Genomic DNA, 16065 nt, shown 5'->3' with positions numbered 1-16065 from the left:
CTAGGCAGGCAAAGCAAATCTATTATTTAGCTTTCATTTAAAGATTTATTTAAAGATGAAAAAAGGGGGGCATATAGCAAAAACCTTTAACTCTACACATAGCAAGAGACTCACACATCTACTTGTGAATAAGCAGCTTGTGGGGTTTTGCACGTGTGTGTGTGTGTGTGTGTGTGTGTGTGTGTGTGTGTGTGTGTGTGTGTGTGTGTGTTGCTGGGAACTGCACTTGGGGCCTCACACATGCTAGGCTGAATAATATTACAAACCCTTGTTTTCTCATGTGTGTACTCTTAACATTCTCTTGCCATGTATGTACATAGTCTTAATATTTCTCTTATACAAATGAAAAAAACACTGTGACTATAAACAAAATACATAGGAACCGGTGAGATGGCTCAGCGGGTAAAGACACCTGCTACCAAGCCTGAGAATTTCATCTCTGGATGGAAGGAGAGAAGCGACTCCTCAGGTTATCCCATGACTTCCACACACACTTTCACGAGCACGCACATACAAACAAAATTAATAAAAAGGGCAATTTTAAAAATTCAGTCCCCACATCTGTAATCAGAGGGCAGACTGCTGTGGTTTTGAGGCCAACCTGGGCTACATAATAATGATCTCTAGGCCAGCTTACACTGCAGAATGAGACAGTCGCATAGCTCAGTCATTACAGTGCTCGTCTTGCTCGCACAAACCCCTAGGGTTTTGCGAGTTTCAAAACGCTTCGGTCTTTGCCGCCACCTAGACTACATTTCCCAGCATGCTGTACAAAGGCTCGCGAGGCGGAAGCTGATCCGGAGGGTTCCGGTGCAAGGGGCGGTGGGTAATCATGGCTGCTCTCAGGACTGCGTTGTTGGTGTGGAGGTTCCAGTTAGGCTCTCGGCGTGCACAGCGGGTCTGTCCTCGGGCCGCAGCCCAGCGCCTCCCCGATGCTCTGCTCGCGACGCGGCCCCAGCCCTTCGAGGTGGGGCAGCCGTGCCGCCCGCTCAGCTCCGAGGCAGGTGAGTGACCGCTAGAGCTCCGCCGGGCGACTGCGAGACCTAGAGCTTGCTTTAGCAGGAGAAAACTGCACGGCGTGTTCTCAGACTCATTCAGCTTATGTCTGTCCTTGCAGAGCTTATCTGAGTCCCCCTTTATTTATTCATTCACTCAGCCAGTGGTGCCCGCGGTCCGCTCCTTGCAAAGCACTGTACTAGCTTGGGACATACTATGACTGACGTGGGTTCTCTCCTAGCCCAGTGGCGAGTGACAGCACGGTGATCCCGGCTGCTTCGGGACGCACCTAAGAGATTTTCAAACTAGGCTGGCTGCACAGGGATGGGTTCCAGGGAAAATACAGCCAAAGCTGCCATCTGACTAACCCTGCCAAAAGGTGAAAATAACGGAGGGACAGCGTAATAAGCAGAAGTATAGAGAAGAAAGTGAAAGCAGGTATTTTGGGGACCCTGTTTTGGAGTTAGGATTGATAAGGCCTGAGTAAGTTTGCAGGTTTTGATGGTAAGCAGTTGAATGGAGAGTAGTGCCAGCCTAGGGAATATTATTGTAGGAATAGGGTTGGTTGGTTGGTTTGTTGAGTTGGGATTAGCAAAGGAGGCAGAATTATGCTTGTTTTTGTACTGAACTTGAGTTGTCTTTGTTATTCCAGGTTCAGTATACAGTTAGAAACAAATTGAAGAGCATCAGAGTAAATGTGAAAGCCACAGTTGGGCCAGTGGGTGAGATTGCCTGGAGAGTGTATTGCTGAGCACCTATTGTTACTGGACACTCTTAAGAACTCATGGGTGAACAGGATTTTAGTCTTCACAGACTGTGTCGGTAGTTTTATATCAACTTGACACCAGCGAGAGGTATCTGAAAGCAGGGAACCTCAATTGAGAAAATGACTCAGTAAGATCCAGCTGTAGGAGCCGGGAGTTGATGGCCCACGCCTTTAATCCCAGCACTCGGGAGGTAGAGGCAGGTGGATCCCTGTGAGTTCGAGACCAGCCTGGTCTACAAGAATGAGTTCCAGGACAGTCTCCAAAGCCACAGAGAAACCCTGTCTTGAAAAACAAAACAAAACAACAAAAAAAATCCAGCTGTAGGGCATTTATTTTCCTAATTAGTGATTGATGGGAGAGGGCCCAGCCCATTCTGGGTGAGGCTGGTGTTCCTGGGTTCAATAACAAAGCAGGCAGAGCAAGCCAGTAAAAACAGCACTCTCCATGGTCTCTGCATCAGGTCCTGCCCTGTTTGAGTTCCTGCCCCTACTTCCTTTGATGATGAACAAACATAAGCCAAAGAAATCCTTTCCTCTCCAACTTGCCTTTGGTCATGGTGTTTATCACAGCAATAGAAACCTAACAAAGACAGAGAATAAATCTCCTAGTGGGGGACACAGTCACTGAGTTTTAAACATGACAATCATCTTGGTTGCATTTTTAACAGGTTACTCTCAAGTAATCTCTTTATAGGAATGGTTTGTAGTGAGGCCAGAAAAGAGGCAGGGAAGCTATGGTAAGGGATAAGAATGGCTTTGACCGGACTAATGACAGTGGGAAGTAGAGCTAAAAAGAGACTTATGATGGCTAAAATGGTATATTCATGTTCTTTTTTTTGCAAAAGGGGGATGATTATACTTTATAGGGTTGCTGTGAGGGCTGACTATGCTGGGTATGGTATGTATTTAGCTCAGTAAGTACTACACAGTAAATATCCCATACGTGTTAATAATGACCACTCCTGTCATTTTAATTTTTTTTTTTTTTTTTTTTTTTTGGCCTGGGTGTGGTGGGTAGGAAGAAGTCAAGAATAATGTTAAGAATCTGGACTAAGTGACCTGATAGATGGTGCTGTGATAGAGAATAGCAGGGAAAGCAGGTATGAGACAAGAAAAAGTTGCCTTGAGGGAGGAGCGTGGCGGGGCAGGATATTGTTTGACAGTATTGGAGTGCAAGTGAGACTTGCATTGAGTAGATGTAGATGGTCGTGGCTAGAAATTGGGATTTTAGAGTCTTTAGTAGATGGATGTGATTAAAGCCAGAGGAAACTAGGAAAGCACCCAGTGAGAATATGAGAAAAGGAACTAGATCAGGATTCTGCAAGACACCAGCATCTATAGGAGTAACAGCAAAGAGGAGCCTGGAAGCAGATGGCCCTTTCTTTATTTTTCCCAGTGGAAAGAGAACAAGAAGCTAGGCAAAGAAGAGGGAGACTGCATGAGTCAGCGCTGAGCTTAGATTGGAAGTGACTGAGGCTCTAGAACCAGTGAACCCTGCTAAGTCCTTCCTCTGTTCTTAAAAGCTAGCTATCTTTAGGTAGCCTTGGTGCGCTCATTCATAAGATTGGAGTGTTAGGACCCATTTTGTGGCAGTGCTATGTCTGGCTTCTAAGACGTGGATCTGAGGGTTGAAGTGTAGCTTACTGATAGTGCCGTGTGCCAGGTCCTGGGTTCTGTTTGCACCATCTCCATGATACCAGCAAAAGAAGGGATGAGTCTGTGAAAGGTAACAGTTCTTGTCATCTTCATTTTTCAGCGTCTTCTTGGCAGACTGTATGCATGTTGTGGTGAATGTTCGGGAAACTTTTAAGTGCAAGTTGAATAAATGAGAGAATCTCATGACTATTAGCATGTGTATTCTGTACAAACGGTTTTTATTGTTAAAACTTTCCCGTTTAGAAGTCTTGGCTTGCCATTGTTGTTAGCTTCTTATTACTGAAATCCCTCTTAACAGATTCTCATAGCTCAGAAGTCAAGAAACCTACATTTATGGATGAGGAAGTCCAGAGTATCCTCACCAAGATGACAGGCCTGGACTTGAAGAAGACTTTTAAGCCTGCTGTACAACCACTGAAGCCACCAACCTATAAGCTAATGACCCAAGCACAGTTGGAAGAGGTATGTCAACTCCGAGTATTGGCAGAATACCTTTCTTTCAGGGTCATAAGATTTACAGCAGATGCTCAGTGCTGTTCCTCCCTAGGCAAGGGTGAGAGGGTGAAGCAGGCCCAGAACAATATGAGTAGGGAGGCAGGGAGGAGCAGGGATGTGACCATAATTGAGCAGAATCAAGTCCAGGTGTCCAGGCTGGCCCTCCTCCCTGCCCCAAACCAGCCTGCTCATCTTTCATCTTGCCTGCTCCAGCTCCCTGCCTGGAGAGAACTTCTGCTGTGAACTGCCTTGGGGCTGCAGGTTTGGAGAAATTAGAAATCTGCTGCAGCAGCCTCTTCCAGGTAGCAGAGTCTGGGTCCTCTGTGGATACACTGCTGTACGGATATGTGAGACAGCGACACACTGCTTTCTGACTCAGCAGTAGCTTCACTACCCAGTAGCATGTTAGAAGAAGAGTGACACTTCCCTTTTCTCCTCCCAAAGATCCCACTGGAAATGAGGTGGCATAATGAAGTTTAGCCCCTGGTGGAGGGTGGAGACTTTGGAGCTCAGTTCCGACACGAGTGCTGCGGCTCCGGGAACTTCCTGGTAATCACAGCACCAGGCTCCTGTAGGTTTGGGGCATTGAGTGAAGCCAGTCATTGGATTTCCTTTGTCTTATGTGTATGGGTATGTCAGTATGTTCGTAGGCGCACCACAGCCATGCCTGGTGCTCATGGAAGTCAGAAGAAGGCACTGGACCCTTGAAACTGGAGTTACAAATGGTTGTGAGCCACCATGTCGGTGTTGGGGATGGAATCCAGGTCCTCTGAGCCATCTCTCTGCACCCGTTTGGAGTATTTGATATCTGGCACATAGCAAACACTGAAGAAATGCAGGCTTGCTGTGTTCCAGGCATCTCTTGCAGCCTGGTTCTGTCTCACAACATTCCTTGCTGCTCAGATAGTGTGTCAGTGGGTAGCTGGTGTTCTGTCACACACAGGAAAGGCCAGGCCCCACCAGGCCAAGTTTGGCTTTTCACTCACAGATCCATGGCTGCAGCTGCTTTCCTTTGAAGACGTTCAGCATTTTTTGATGAGTGCCTGCTTTTATCGGATGATCCTTTTGGACACTATAACTTTCCTTAAGAGATATTTTATTCCTTTAGGCTACTAGGCTGGCAACTGAAGCAGCTAAAGTACGATTAAAGATGCCACCAGTTCTGGAAGAACGGACACCAATAAATGACGTATTAGCTGAGGATAAGATTTTGGAAGGAACAGAAACACACAAATATGTGTTTACTGATATATCATATAACATACCACATCGGGTGAGTATATGCTAGATTGTAGAATAACCTTTGAAATACCACATGAAAATGGATCTTAGGGGTGATGTCGCACCCCTCTCTCTGAAGCTTCTAAAGCCGAGTGCCTCTAAAGAGAAATGTTTGCGGGCTTACATCACGTTGTTACCATTCCTTTACATACTGTGGATTTAGCGTATTTCAGACTGATACCAGGGACATGTGCGGGCTGTTTATGTCAATTGGACACAAGCTAGAGTCATTTTGGAAGGGGGAGTCTAAATTGAGAAAATGCCCCTTCAGACTGGCCTGCAGGCAAATCTGTGGTGCCTTTTCTTGATTGATGATTGATGTGGGGAGACACAGCTTGTGGGTGGGCCTGGGTGCTGTAAGAAAGCAGGTTGAGCAAGCCATGAGGAGCAGGACAATAAGCAGCTCTCTTTGATGGCCTGTTTCAGTTCCTGCTTCCGGGTTCCTCCCCTTCCTTCCTTCCTTCAGTGACGGATTGTGTGTGACCTGAGAGTCATAAGATGAAATAACGCTTTCCTCCCTGGTTGTTTGGGTCATGGTACTTTATCACAACAATAGAAATCCTGAGACACATGTGCTGAGACACAGCAAGACAAGTGTAGCCAGGCAGACAGCAGTGGACAGAAACTGTAAAACAGTGAGCAAGAGATGTTCTTTGCACCTGGGCTGTACTGATTTCCTTTTCTGAAACTTCAGGAGGAGATTGTTTGCTGTTTCCTCATGTGTGTGTGTGTGTGGGGGGGCTCATGGCACCCTCTTTGTTTCTTTAATTTTAAGAATATTCCTTAACAGTGTTATCCATGTAGATAATGCATTTTAGTCATTTTTCAGCCTCTCTTACTCCCATTCCTGTTTAAGTCCGTCACCTCAAGAAGAAGTTCCACTTTTTCCTTGGTTGTGTCTGTGTGATCCATTGAGTTCATTGGGGTTGCATGAGCTTGAGTGAGAGGGTATTTACAGAAGCCAGGGCAACTTTATCAGTGTCCACAATGCTAAAGAAAGTAACACCTCTTTCTTTCCTAGCAACCATAACTGCAATACACACTGTGCCAGCTAGTTTTCATGTCAACTTGACCCAAGCTAGAGTCATCTGAGAGTCGGGAAGCTCAGTTGAGAAAATGGTTTCATATGATCTGGCTGTGGGCAAGTCTGTAGGGCATTTTCTTAATAAGTGATTGGTGGGGGAGGTCCAGCCTAGTGTGGGTGATGCCATCCCTGGGCAGGTGGCCCTGGATTCTGTAAGAAACCAGGCTGAGCAAGCCATGAGGAGCAAGCCAGTAAGCAGCACCCCTCCGTGCGTGACTCTGCTTCAGCTCCTGCCTCCAGGTTCCTGTCCTTTTGAATTCTTGCCTTGGCTTCCCTTGATGATGAACTATGATGTGAAAGTGTCAGCCACATAAACCCTTTTCTTCCCAACTTGCTTTTGGTCATGGTGTTTGTCACAGCGTTAGAAACCCTATCTAAGGCAGAAAGTTGGCATCTACCAGGATTGTGAGGTATTGCTCTGACAGACCTGACCATGTTGTTTGGGGGAGAATTGTAGAAGGACTTTGGAACTTTGCACTAGAAAAGCCATTGAGTGTTGAGAGTTCAGTGGGATGTTCTGTGGGAGCCTGGAAGATAAAATGTTGATAGCTGTGCAGACAATGGTGGCCTGGCTTGTGAAGTTCCAGAGTCATGAAAGACTGTGGGGGCTGTTGCATATTTTGAATTAAGAATCTATGGTCCTAATCAACTGGAGCTGAAGAATCAGTTGTGATTAACAAGAAAACAGCTTTGCTTTCCTGGGAGAATTGATGCTGGTCAGCTGGAGCTGAGAAATTAGCAGTGATTAAGAAGAGAGCCTCACTGAGGTGAAATCTTCAGGGAATTGTTTTCTCAGAGTTAGCACAAAGAAACTGTGTTCCAGAGATGGTCAATGTTGTACCTCTTCCTAGCAGCCAAACTTGGTGATGTAAGAGTCACCCAGCAATACTGGTTTGGAAGGCATGAAGGGATCATGGAGAGCAGCTGAGATCTGGCACTGTGTGGCAGAACTGGAGTCTCTGAAGAGAGACCAAGAAGAGGCTATTGGTGAAAGTGCAGTCCAGTTGTAGCAAGGGGCCCCAGCATTTTGGAGATGACAGTATCATGGGATGACAGCCAAAACCAGCAGCAGCTATGGAGTGGCACTGTCCTGATCATAGGAGACAATCATTGTGTGGTACAAAGAGTAGAGCCAGAGAAGTGACCTAGGAGCCCAGAAGATTGTTGAGTGGATCCCAGGCATTGGACACTGAGTTATTTATACAGTTGGACTTAGGTTTTTCTATGTTCACCCTGTGACTGTGCCCTGGTTCTTCCCTCTTGAAGTAATATACACATATTGTGTATATGTGTATACACACTTCCCTCTTGAAGTAATATACACAATATATACACACACACATATATATATATATATATATATATATATATATATATATATTTTTTTTTTTTTTTTTTTTCTGGAGTTCACAGTTGAGAGGCTTGAATTTTTAAAGCGATTTTGGAGTTTTGTTTTGGATTTTTAGAGACTGAATTTTTATTTTATTTTATATTTTATATATTTTATGCTTGCACATGTATGTCTGTGTACTACATGTGTGCAGTGTATTACAGGGCCCAGAAAAGGGCATCAAATCCATCAGAATTAGAGTTACAGTTGTGAGATGCTTTGTAGGTGCTGGGAATCAAACCCAGGTCCTCTGTAAGATCAGAAAATTCTCTTAACCCTTGAGCCATCTCTCTGAGACTAAACTTTTAAAGTGTTGAAATTTATAAAGACTGTGGGACTTTTAAAGTTTGTAATATGTTTTATAATATTAATATGAAATCTTGAAGACCAGAAGAAAGGAAAAGCTATGCTTAATAAGTGATATGTTTGTGTGTCAGGTTGACAAGGGATCAGTTTGCTAGCTAGTTTTTATGTCAGCTTGACACAAGCTGGAGTCATCTGAGAGGAGGACTACTTAATTGAGAAAAGGCTTCAATAAGATCAGGCTGCAGACAAGTCTATAGACTATAGACTATGTAGTCTATAGGGTATTTTCTTAGTTAGTGATTGATGGGGGAGGGCCCAGCCCATTGTAGGTAGTGCCATCCCTGGGCAGGTGATCATGGGGTCTTTAAAAAAGCAGGCTAAACAAGCCATGAGGGGCAAGCCAGTAAACATCACCCCTCCATGGCTCTCTATCAGCTCCTGCCTCCAGGTCCCTGCCCTGTTTGAGTTCCTGTTGTGACTTCCTTTGATGATGAAGCATAAGCCAAACAAACCCATTTCTTCTCAACTTGTTTTTGGTCATGGTGTTTATCACAGCAATAATAACCATTACAAAGAAAGATGCTCGTGCCTGGGTAAAGCCTCTTATGCTCCTCCCTAACCCATGATGAATTGGTCACTGGCCTGGTCTTAATGCTTGTGTAGGCCTTATGCAAGTAACCACAACTGTAATGATTTCATGAGTACAATGGCCATATCTTGTCCTAAAGGCAGCATTTCATAGCACTCCACCCCATCCCTCTTCTATCCTGATACCCGCACCTTGCTGGGCTGTGGTATAGTTGTCCCATTTAGAGTTGAGCAAGATAGAGTGGTTTTATCTTAGGTAGTTTTCTTTTCTTTGTTTGTTTGTTTATTTGTTTTGAGACAGGAGCTCACTATGTAGCCTTGGCTGTCCTGGAACTTGCTCTGTTGACTAGGCTTGCCTTGAACTCAGAGATCCCCGTGCCTCTGCCTCTGCCTCTGCCTCTGCCTCTGCCTCCTAAAGATATGTGCCATCACTATCCCACCTTAGGTATTTTTCAACAATGCAAAAACCCTAACTTCCCAATTGGTTTTCTACTTTTAGTAAAACCACAGGAAGTTTTGCCAATAATTTTTAGATATCATTGCTTCCATTTAGTTCCCTTAATTAACAATTTAAAAGATCAGTCCATTGTCTAAATATAGCAGCTCTTTATATAGCAGCTCTCAAGGATAAGAGTGGTTTATAGTTGGGCCCACAGAATACATTATTAGTGCTGCTGAATGCTGGGGTCAGAAAAGTGATCTCTCATTTCTCATTCTGGTCATACATGTTTGTGGTTAGAAGAGGATTTTAGCTGTGTCTTTATCTGTGGGCCAACTTCTGGTCACATTGCACCCACAGTCAGGAAGCAAAAGGATGAATGCTAGTTCTCAGCTTTCCCTTATGCTGTCCAGGACCCAATTCATGGAATGATGCTGCCCACGTTAGGGTGGGGCTTCCTTCCTATCTCAACCTAACCTACATAATCACACACACACACACACACACACACACACACATACCCACACCCCCACCCCCCCACACACACACACCCACACACCCACACACCCTCACCCACACACCCACACCCACACCCACACACCCACACACACACACACCCGCACACACACACACCCCTACAGATTGTCTTCAAGGTGATTTTAAGTCCTGCCAAGTTGGTCTTATTAGCTGTCACAAGAGCTGAACAGAAGTCTTCACAATTAATCTCTAGTTGCTTTCTATTTCAGGAACGTTTTATTGTTGTTAGAGAACCAAGTGGCACGCTACGAAAAGCTTCGTGGGAAGAACGGGATCGAGTGATACAAATTTATTTCCCGAAAGAAGGTCGTAGAGTTTTGCCACCAGTAATTTTCAAAGATGAAAACCTTAAGGTATGGTGAATTCCATTTCCATGATGATCATTTGTTTGTTGAAGCAATGAGCCCTGGTGCTGCTGGCATTGCATCATGATGAACACAGGTACTACTGTCACAGTAACTTGATGGGGGTTCTCATACAGCTAATTTAGTTGGGATTTAAATCCGTGTGGCATTTATAAAGCCTGTGCTGTTTCTGTATGCTTTTTAAAATTTATTTTAGTTTTCTGAGTCAGGGTCTTACTATGTAGCTTTGACTATTCTGGAACTCACTAGATAGATCAGGCTGGCCTCGAATTCACAAAGATCTGCCTGCCTCTACCTCCAGAGTACTGGGATTACAACCTGCGCCCCCACATCCAGTTCCCTGTATGCTCTTGGTGGGCACATAGGTGGCCAGTATATTGGACAGGCCTGACAAGGTGTCAGGACAGATGGTAAACTTTTATGTTCTTATCTGATTGCCATTTGGCTTTGTGTTTTTAGACCATGTACAGCCAAGACCGGCACGAAGATGTCCTCAATCTCTGTGTTGCCCAGTTTGAGCCAGATTCCACTGAGTATATCAAGGTGAGTGTATTTAATGGTTTCCAAAATGGGATTTAAATATGGTTATGCGAAAGGTATTTTAATGTAGCACTTGATTTCTGCTATCAGCTTTGATGGTTATAGAAAAAGGAATTACCTGGAAATTTATTGAGTGTAGATATGTATTTTATGCTTTCAGCCATCTTTAAGAATTAGGGCAGTCGAGCTTGGAGAATGAAGTGACTTGTTCTATATTTCACTGCTATTATGGTCCGTTTAGGACTCAGATGATGACAAAGCCTTTTCTCTTTTCTGTTCACCTCTTAGGAACAGCTACCCACCAACGTTTGTCAAAGTGCAGTGTGTAAGGAAGGTACTGTGTGTGAAGTACAGCTTAGTAAGGATGTGTTCATTAGAACATGGTGGTCAGTGTTACCAGGGTAGCAGAGCTGATATCAGGGACTAGGATAGAGTGAGCATCCAAACCTGCACTCCAGCAGTCATGTGCTGGAATAAGACAGTATGCAGATAACTCACTTCCAGCCTCAAGTGTTAGGTATTAAGAGTGCTCTCAGGGAAGTCTTCATAGGGGTCTTGGAAAGGGTTCTAGAAGGGCGAGGAACAGTGTTGGAGAGGGAAGTTTGGTGAATAAAGCTATTTCAGAGAGGACAGACTAAGAAGTAGGTAGAAAATAACCAAGTAAGCCTGAGATGTGGCCAAACATCTAGTTTGTACATTCAGTGTGTTTGCAGGGGATGGTTCAAGATGGATGGGCTGTCTCACATGTGACCTCAGTACTGGGTGAGGAACATGGTCTTCATCAGAGAGAGAGGTCTTCATCAGAGAGAGGGAGGGAGAAGGAAGTTTTGGACAGAATGCCCTCTTTTAGGAAGAGTTGTTTAGAAAGAAAACTGAAGGACTGCCAGATGTGGTGGGTGAGCTGGTAGGATAAGAGGAGTGGTTATAAGGGGAAAGAGCAATTAAAAAAAAATACTGATTTCTTCCCAGAGATTTTGGTTAATAATGTCAAATTGGTGCTTGCTTAACACTTGGCCACTGAAGAGTAATTGACAAAGCTTTTTGAGTATTTGCTATTATTTGCTCTAGGCTGCCACATACTCTGTAGTAAGGAGGGCACAGATTTGCTGTCCTGTAAATAAGTGTTCCTTTCCTGTGTACAGGTCAGAGAACAAATGTCATTATCTTGTACTCTCTCGTTTTGAGATAGGGTCTCTCATGGGCCTGGCACTTTGCTTGGTTGGCTAGGCTAGCTGGCCAGTGAGCTTCCAGGGATCCAACTTGCCTTCACTGGGAATACAACTGTGCCTACCACACAGTTTTTATGTGGGTTCTGGGGGATCATACTCAGGTCCTGCCCAGTAGGCAAGTGCTTGACTGAGCCAAGGCTGGAGAGGCAAGTGTGCATTACAGGTAGTCCTGGTTGCACTCTGACTTGTGGCAGCATTCTTACTAGGTGGTCTGAACCATGTGATGCTGTCATTTGATTTTCCTGTGCATTTTCTGTGGATAGATTCATCATCAGACCTATGAAGATATAGACAGACATGGAAAGTATGATCTTTTACGTTCAACAAGACACTTTGGTGGAATGGCTTGGTATTTTGTAAATAAAAAAAAGATTGATGGTCTGCTCATTGACCAGATCCAGAGAGACTTGTAAGTACGATCTAATAATTAAAATAATTGTTTATTATCCAGCAGTAAATCAGTATTTTCCCAATGGCAATGTATTGTCCGGTGATAAGTGGAAGTTTGTACTTATCTCTTTTTCATTCATTTTTCTAGGCTTTGCTTTTGTTAATAATCAGAGCTAGATTAGATTGTTAGAAAAAAATGTGACTTTGGATTTTAATATTTTAATAGTAGACTGAGCTTTTTACCCTTATTTGCCAGGGTTCCTGGGTATCGGCGAGTTTTCCAGGCACTCAAGGATATTATAGGGGAATTGTAAAGAACTAGATGTAAGATCTGGTGGGTGCTTATTTTTTGGCAGAACTACCCTACCCATAACCTTTTTTTTTTTTTTTTTAAATGGCCCATGCTTTTGAGAAGTTTCTAAGATTTCAGAAAAGTATTTTCAAGTGGTTTGAAAAAATTGTATTTAGTATCAAGTTGATGTGTTTCTAATTTTCTAGCTGAAAATTACATAGACATAATTCATCATACCGTGCTGTGTGTAGGTACTGCACATCTTTACAAATTGAGGTCTGCCTGGGCATGGTGGTGCATCTGAGTTTGAGGACAGACTGTCTACTTAGTCATACCCTGTTTCAAAATCAAAACCAAATTGATGGTTGGTATCTTGAGTTGAGCAAGTTTCTTGATATTTTTAAAAACCATTATTACTACCATTTTGTAAAATATATTTCAAATATATTGTACTGTTAATAGACTACTGTATAGTATAAAAATAACTACACTGGTAGACTTAAAAGGTCCTATGACTTGTTAATTGCTGAGGTTAGGAACTAATCTCAGTATTTCAGAGGTATACCTGTAGTGTGCTATTTGAGCTAAAACTGGAAAGAAAATAGCGTTGCACATGAAGTGAAGAAAATCCAAAATCTCAGTGAAAGAAACCATCATGACTGTTGTGAGAAAACTTAACTTTCCACAAAGCCCTTGCTGGACTTCAAGACTGAATAAGAAGAGGCACCAGTAGTCATTCCGTCCTCAGACTGTAGAAGTATCTTACTTAGAATTTGAACATCACACACAAAAGTTACACTCCTGTTGCCTAAGATGCAGCGTTTCTTCTCATCAGGACAGCTTTCCTAATGATTTCCCGGCTAGCTCATGCCATCAACACATACAGTGATTCAGTTCAGAAGGCAGTATTCTTTCATTCCCATCAGCTGGCCTAGTTGGGGATGATCAGAAAGTATTGTGCCTTTCTGTGTCACATGACCTATGGACTGTCTCTTTAAGCTTCTCAAATACAGACATCCTGAACTTATGACGACAGGACAGCATAGTTTTAGATAATGAAGCTATGGTATGTGTAATATGTAGTATTCTATTACTCCTTATTGTGTAAGAGTTACGTCTGAAGTGGCTCATGCCTGCCCTGCTGGGGAGAGCTTTTTACCTAACAATTCTGGCCAGCTCAGACTGGACAGTAGAGCCTGCACTCTTCTCTGGATAGAGACCAAGTGACCAGGCCAGTATTAGGATTCTGCAGACTTACTTCACACTCCTTTAAGTTATTTTTAAAAGTTTAGTAAGTGTGGAGTGGTTATAAAGGAACATTTAAATTATTGAGACAGACACAGCATGAACCTCATGAAGCCCTAAACATAATTCTGACATGTAGAAACCCATAGAGACAGCGTGCCCTTGTTTTAAATGGAAATGTTTTCATCTTTTATTGGGGAGAGACATTTTGTTGCTACCTTTATTTAACCGTTAGATTATAGTAAGCTTGATAGACAGGTAATACCTATCCCAACTCTTTTGCCCCAGAAAAGCTTGTTCAATATGAAGAACTAATTTCTTGAGAGACAACCTTTTCAGTGAATGGGATGAGCCCAGAGCATTTCACTGGGTCATCGTGGCTTCAGGCATTCTGTACTCCTACCTCTCAGCTCAGGGATTTATAAAGTGGGGCTGGTCAAAGAGCGACAGCTTTGGCATAGCAGTAAATTACGGTGTCTTCATCTCTACTTCCCCACGTGGAAGCCAGCAAAGTGTCAAATGTGAACACTTGCGGGTACTTTTATGTCTTTCCAATCCTCAGCTTTGAGGATCAAGTGGGAAGAAGGTATAGACTACGTGGGAAGATTATGACTATTTGCTTTGGGGACGGCTAAGAGAATTTCCATGTTGATAGAAATTATCTAGAAGTGATCTCAAAAGTATAAAGCAGAATTTGTATACTAAATTGGATCAACATATTTCATGTTGGCTAAGTGGGCTGGCCTGGAAATCCTTCTGCCATTAGGAATGCCCTTTCTGTGGGAAGGGATGTTCCATCTTCCAAAGAACACAGCCATATTTTCATAAAGTGGGCACTTCTGTATTGCCTTTTGCCTTACAGGTCAGAGGATAGCTTTGTGGACTTGGTTTTGTGCAATAAGTACCTTACTCGATGAGCCATCCCTCTGGCCCCTTCAAATGCTTTTGGAATTACAGAACTCCCTTTCCTTTACCAGAGTTAAGTCTGAAATGTAATTTAGTTTGGAGTTGGCATACACTGCAGGACTGTGAGGCTTATGAGAACCCATTGGTAATGTTAAGTTCTTTTACTCTCAGGATTGATGATGCCACCAGCCTAGTCCAGCTGTATCACATGCTCCATCCAGATGGCCAGTCGGCTCAGGAGGCCAAAGAGCAGGATGCTAAGGGAGTAAATTTAATTAAGGTATAGTCCTTTTGGTAGTTTTTTTGTGGTGATGATTGAGTTAGGAAAGATCCAGAAATGGGTCATATGTAGTAATTTATTCAGTTGTGAATATGGAACATTTTGCATCTTGATAACATTGTGAGACTATAAACCCTGTTTTCCTTCTACCTGGACTGGGGGCATGTGGAGAATCATGCGGCACTCTAGATGGTATGTTGGCAGCTGTAGTTGAGAGGTTCACATAGTGGAAATAGTATGTTATTTGGAGTAGTAGGCCATGCTGCACTGGAGATAATCATACCTTCACAGGTACTTAGCAGCCTCCCCCTTGATGTAGGCATGTTCTCATCAGGGCTGGGAAAGGGCAGGGATCAGGAAGCCTCACTTGTATGATCATTTTGGAATTGCACATCTCTCAAACCATGGGCTCCCCAGATTTATCCTCAGTACTAGGTTGAGATGCTATTTTCATTTGGGAAGGGAAGGTCACTGAAATTTGTTACATGCGTTTTGTTACTGCAAAGCAGTTCCTAAGGACAGAAGTGATGTGTGATGCCCCTAAGAGGAGCAGAGACTCTGGTACTCACCCTGACTGTGTGTGCTAAGCCAGGGAAAGCAGTATTCTTTTGTAGAAAACTCTTTTGAGAGATGAGCTCACGAACAATCCTTTTTTTTTTTTTTTTTTTTTTAAAGAAAAGTAAGCTTGCTAGCTCTTACTCTCTAAGGTTTCTCTTGAATGCAGTTGATTAACAGAAATGAAAGCCATTCTGGAGGTTAAGAGTTGGCATCGCTGTAGCCCGATACTGTACTTCTGTCTACATACTTTTTATGACCCCTATTCAGGGAGATAATTGTGTTCCTACTGCAGAAATGTTAATGATGTCTTAAAGCTGACTTTATACTCTTGGTGTCCTGTTGCTCTAGAACTTTTTTTTTCTTTTTTTTAAATTTCAATAGGTCTTCGCAAAAACAGAAGCCCAGAGAGGACCATATATAGAATTAGCACTCCAAACTTACCAAGAAATAGTCATCAGCCATTCTGCAGCATCCTGACAACAAATAAAAGTACTGTAATTTGTTTTCTGCCGTTTAAATTTTCAAAAATTTGTTATCCTACTCAATTTCTATGCAGCATGGGGATGACTGAAGTTTGTATTTGAGTGCCTGGTTATGAATTCTGTTTATATTAATGCAGGTAAGACATAAACTACCTCCAGAATACAAAAAGGCTAACAGATAGTGTTAACAGGTCAGGAGGTGTGCCCACAAGCCAAATTATGAGAGTGATAGAGTCAAAT

The 16065-nt window shown here is 43.2% G+C and overlaps 1 protein-coding gene across 1 annotated transcript; it reads left to right on the top strand.

Annotated features, from left to right (window-relative positions):
* Positions 1-808: 808 nt before the first annotated feature.
* Positions 809-15861, top strand: Mrps22 (mitochondrial ribosomal protein S22). Its single transcript, XM_027410891.2, has 8 exons — positions 809-1004; positions 3717-3880; positions 5022-5186; positions 9748-9891; positions 10363-10446; positions 11936-12081; positions 14677-14785; positions 15725-15861. Exons 1-8 carry the CDS (start codon positions 833-835, stop codon positions 15818-15820), a joined length of 1080 nt encoding a protein of 359 aa, XP_027266692.1. The 5' UTR covers positions 809-832; the 3' UTR covers positions 15821-15861.
* The last annotated feature ends 204 nt before the right edge of the window (positions 15862-16065 follow it).

This window comes from Cricetulus griseus, chromosome 4 (genome assembly GCF_003668045.3).
Source record: "Cricetulus griseus strain 17A/GY chromosome 4, alternate assembly CriGri-PICRH-1.0, whole genome shotgun sequence".
Classification (NCBI taxonomy): domain Eukaryota; kingdom Metazoa; phylum Chordata; class Mammalia; order Rodentia; family Cricetidae; genus Cricetulus; species Cricetulus griseus.
Note: the sequence above shows the minus strand (reverse complement) of the source record. Positions and strands in the feature narration are given on the sequence as shown.

What these genes read in the sequence shown, in the direction of transcription:
- Mrps22 (XM_027410891.2), top strand. Translation starts at nt 833, where the DNA reads ATGGCTGCTCTCAGGACTGCGTTGTTGGTGTGGAGGTTCCAGTTAGGC. An exon ending in CCCAAGCACAGTTGGAAGAG is followed by an intron (nt 3,881 to 5,021) that starts GTATGTCAACTC and finishes TTATTCCTTTAG; the next exon opens with GCTACTAGGCTGGCAACTGA. An exon ending in AGGGAGTAAATTTAATTAAG is followed by an intron (nt 14,786 to 15,724) that starts GTATAGTCCTTT and finishes AAATTTCAATAG; the next exon opens with GTCTTCGCAAAAACAGAAGC.